Below are 4,567 nucleotides of genomic sequence, written 5' to 3' on the forward strand. Positions count from 1 at the left end.
AAGGTTTTTTCTTTTCACTTTTCCTTCTGATGACCTTGTTATTTGCTAAAGTTAATGGCCACTTTTGTCTTTACATGACCTCTCTCTGACATTTAGCATCACTGACCACTTCATCCTTTTTGGAAATTGTTTAGTTCTTCTTTGACACGATTCTCTGATTCCAAGTTCTCCTTGTATCTCCATTTTCAATCTTTCATTAGCTCTTCTTCTTTCACCAAGTTCTTAAATGTTGGTCCAAATTCTTCTCAGATTCCACACTGGCCCTTGGTGATCTAACTAATGCCTGTCACTTCAACTGCCTAATCCCCCGAACCTTCATTTTCAGCCTTGACTTCTTTCCTGACTGACCACCACGCACACACATCATACTTCCTGGGCACACCAAACATATTATGTCCAAAGTGGAGCTAATCTCTTTCTTCTTTCTGTTTCTACTACTAAAGCCATGGCTAGTTCCTGACCCATCCTTCACCTTCACATCCTAGTTGGTCTCCATCACTCCAACTTTCCTTCCCTCTAATCCATCCTTAATACTGTTTAGAGAATCACCTTTCTGATCCCACTTATTCCTTTCTGAAATCTCTTCAATTGTTTCTCATCACCTACAGACTAAAGTCCAGTTCCTTGGCATGGCACACCTGCCTTCTGTGATGCAGCCAACCTCTCCAGCTCCCATTTTTATCATCCCTCCAATGTGCCCAGTGTCCAACCACATGAACCACAAAGCACCATCTTATTCCATACTCCATTCCATCTTCTCCAACAGGTCCTTCTTCCTAGAATGCCTTTCTTTTTCAATTGCCTCTTCTCTCCAAATTCATCTGCTGACTTCTTTTTACCGTTTCCATCTTTGGCTTCTCCCTCTTATTCATGTTTCACATGCAATCTTACTCCAGGAACTATTGGAACTATTGGTTTTACTTCCTAAAATGTTTCAAATACATCCACTTCTCCCTAACTTTACCACCTACCATCATGGTCCATAATACAATCCTCTATCGAGTAGACATCCTCAACAGCTTCCTTACCATTTCTACCCTTGTCCCCTCCAATAGATTCTGAAGACTCTGCAGCCAAACTAATCTTTTAAAATGCAGATCTGGTCATATCATTCCCTGTCCTGAAAGTCTTCAATGATTTCAAGGAACAAGAGGGATAAGTATAAAATCCTTATGAGGGCAACATAGTTCCATGTTTTTGGGCCCCTGTGAACTCCCCAGTTTCAGCCCCTGCTTCACTCCATGGTTCACCCTGGTACCCATGTTCATTTCCTCTGACACCCATGCAACCTCTCATCTCTGGTCTTTGGATCCCTATCTATTAATACAATGATTATCTCCCCATCCCTCCACCCCCCAACAGTGTTGTCTGGTTAATTCTTAGTCACTGCTCCAGGACCAAACCTTTACAAACACCCCAACCTAAATTATGCCAACCCCTTCATTATTTCCTTTCATAACAACCACACGTTTTTGTTTCATTGAATTAATTATAATTAGAAATTAAATCTGTCTGGGCACTTGTTTATTATGTCTTTTGCCATTGTGCCCCTTGTTTCCCTGGACACTGTTCGGTTATTTACCTTCCCTGTGTGTCCTTTCAGGTTTGAGATGTTCTCTAGGCTTGTGGTGGTAAAAATGTGAATCACATTTCCATTGACTGCAGCAAACAGGTGACCTCCATTGCTAAAGGAACACTACAGGGAAAGACAGCAAGAAAGCAAGTAAGCAAGAAAGAACTGAACAGTCCAATTGGAGGTTATAGACAAGAGTTGCTTTTCCCAAAGGGTTGAGGCTGAAACTATGTGTGCAGGTGGGAGTGGGAGGAAGGTGCAAAGAAGACTGAGAGGTGGCTGACATTTTCAGACACTTCCACTATTCCTACAGCCCATAGTGGCCAAGGTGCTGCCACTGCCATGTTCACTAATCACTAAGCTGTTTGGATCACAGGGCACTCATTTTGTCTGTAGAAGCACCATTTCAGAGTGGGGAAGTGAGTCCTAAAAATCATTGTCTTGTTTCTGCAAGTCCTCTCAGCGGGAAACCTGATGGGCTGCTTATTGCCTGTCACTGTTGATGCTTATTTTTCCCTGGCCCCTCCCAATCTCCAACCTTGCCTTCCCAGCTGTGACTCTGATTCTCAGATCACTTTTCATTTTCTATATTTGCTAGTACTCCACCATTACAGAGAGGACTTATCACAGGTGGGATTTCACAAGGTTTTACGTACAATGAAATATTTTGGTGGGTATAAGAATACGGGAATAGAACCATATACTCCATAAGTTTGTTGGGTGAACAATTGGGTCCCCCCCCCCTTTTTTAAGCTACTAAAATTCTCTAAGACAGACTTTGGTCTCATCTCCCCAGAGCATGTCAGTTCATGATATTTCTGCCCTGGCTTTATCTCCAGCGGTTTTTACCTCTCTGCATCCTCTGACAGAGTATTCTTTGAAAGAACGTATATCGTCAATGAGTAGATTCATGAGGCGTAGTTTGTCAGCAAACCCTACTACAATGAAGTGTCCAGATGGATGCAGGCTGATTGTATATGCCTCTTCTTGGTATTCCTTAAACAGTTCCAGAGTGCTGTGAAAAAGATCAATCACTGAGTTACAAGCCCAGCCTACGAAATCCCTCAAGTCCTCTCCCGTATCTGGTATATGTTGTTATCACAGCATCCGAGATACTTTATTGCTAGCAATCATTGGCTCCTCTCTTTTCTAGGTTTTGGTTCCTTGATCACAATGTCCAGCACTGCGTATGGCAAATAGATGGGCTGGTCAAAGTGCTGTCCAGTGATGCAGAGGACAAAGCTTTGCTTAGATTCCCCAAATCACATGGATTGTACAAGTATTTTTCCCCCAGCAGTCCCAGAAGGTGTATGCAGGAGCAGAGAAACAGTGTCGGGTCAATGTAGGGTTGAAGATTCTCAGGGAAGCTGTGTCAGAAAGTAAAATCAGTAGGGGGCTGGGAGTAGGTGGGGGAGTGAGGAGGAGGAAGAGGAGGAAGGAAGGGTCTGGAGAGCTCCATAAAGCAGAAAGCAGACCTGGGGGCAGTGAGGGGATAGGAGAGCTGGAAGGACACAGGAGTTTGTGTAACAGAGTGAGATATTGGGGTTTTATCATTACGTCCCTAGTATCTAGTATAGTGTCTGGCATGGAGTAAGCATTTAATAAACCACAAAGTTTTCTAGTCTATGCAAGAGTGAGAAACAAGTAGGTTGACTGACTTGATTTAAAAAACATCTTTTTGAACTGAAAGTTTCTAAGTATTTAAATTTTAAAACTCTCCAATTAGAATAATTCACATAAACAAAATTAACAACTGAAGCCTTTCATTCCTTACTTTGATTCATAATTCCAGAGGCGAACAGATCGATCCAGAGAACAGGTGGCAATGAGGGGTTTGCGGATGCAGGTAGCTAGCCCGGTGATGGGTGCTGAGTGTAACGGGTACATCAGATACTCGAAGTGGGCAGGCTCTCCCTGGAGAAATCAGACAGAATGAATCCAGCAGGGTAAACAAAAGGCTGGCTGTGCACCTCAGCTCTAATTAGTTCCCATGAACATTAATCAGCCTGGTTGTACAGAAATCAGGCTGTGGGCAAACTGTTTTAATATCATGCATATTTTCCTGTGCCAATATTATTTAAAAAAATTATTTTAATGGCAATAAAATATTTTGCTCTATAGATATTCTAGATTTTAATTTAACCATTCCTCTACTGGAGGTACATTTAGGTGGTTTCCAATTTTTATTATTTAGGAATAACACTAGACTAAATATCCTTGCATAATATATTCTTGTATTTGTGTACCTCTCTGATTACTTCCTTAGGATACATTTCTAGAAGTGGGATACTGGGTAAAATGCTATGAATGATTTTAAGCATCTGAATAAGTAATACCAAGTTTCTCTCCAGAGAGACTATACTAATTACTCTACCACAAGCAGCAAATCAGAGTTAGGTGAATGACTTTAAATTGAACTGCATCCCATTACACTGTTTATGTAGGTTCCAGATGTCTGTCATCAGAGGAATTATCCCTAGGACACCTGAATGAGGAATGATAGTTGGGAAATTTAATGATATGTACATATTTAGGTCTGTTCACAAGCCAAGACAAAGGCCGAGATGGAAATCCCCTCAAATTCTGGCCCTCCACCACTTATACACTCATCTGCATCCACTCCATCCTACTCTACTATCTCAGAGAAAGAGGTGGTGTCCTGGGGTGGGAGGCAGGCACAGATTAGTCCCATTCTTCTTCCTTCTCCAATATCTTTAATCTATCTGTCTCTACTAGCACATTTCTATTAGTTGAAATACACTCAAATCTCTCTTGACTTAAAAACAAAAGCAACTCTCTCTCATCCTCCTCTTTTCTGTACCTCTGCCTGAGTAGTCATGTATCTTAATAATAATGGAGAATCAGACAAGCAGGCTTACTGGTTTCACTTAGAATTCATGACCACAAACCTCCAATGAGCATTTAACCCTCCCTAGTAACTCTACCATGTTTTTAAATAAGTTCATTTTCTGAATATCCAGGATAACTATTTCA

The 4,567-nt window shown here is 41.5% G+C and overlaps 1 protein-coding gene across 2 annotated transcripts in view; it reads right to left on the reverse strand.

The window, feature by feature from the left end:
- Positions 1–4,567, reverse strand: part of CFAP57 (cilia and flagella associated protein 57) — an 85,636-nt gene that overhangs the window by 42,255 nt on the left and 38,814 nt on the right. For both annotated transcript variants that reach the window (XM_012649027.1, XM_012649028.1), the window contains 3 exons: positions 3,348–3,487; positions 2,423–2,588; positions 1,583–1,696 (listed from right to left, as the gene is read on the reverse strand). In XM_012649027.1, the coding sequence (XP_012504481.1) occupies positions 1,583–1,696; positions 2,423–2,588; positions 3,348–3,487 (420 nt within the window). The remainder of the gene's footprint in view (positions 1–1,582; positions 1,697–2,422; positions 2,589–3,347; positions 3,488–4,567) is intronic.

The sequence above is a fragment of the Propithecus coquereli genome, unplaced genomic scaffold (genome assembly GCF_000956105.1).
Source record: "Propithecus coquereli isolate 6110/MARCELLA unplaced genomic scaffold, Pcoq_1.0 Scaffold299, whole genome shotgun sequence".
Lineage (NCBI taxonomy): Eukaryota > Metazoa > Chordata > Mammalia > Primates > Indriidae > Propithecus > Propithecus coquereli.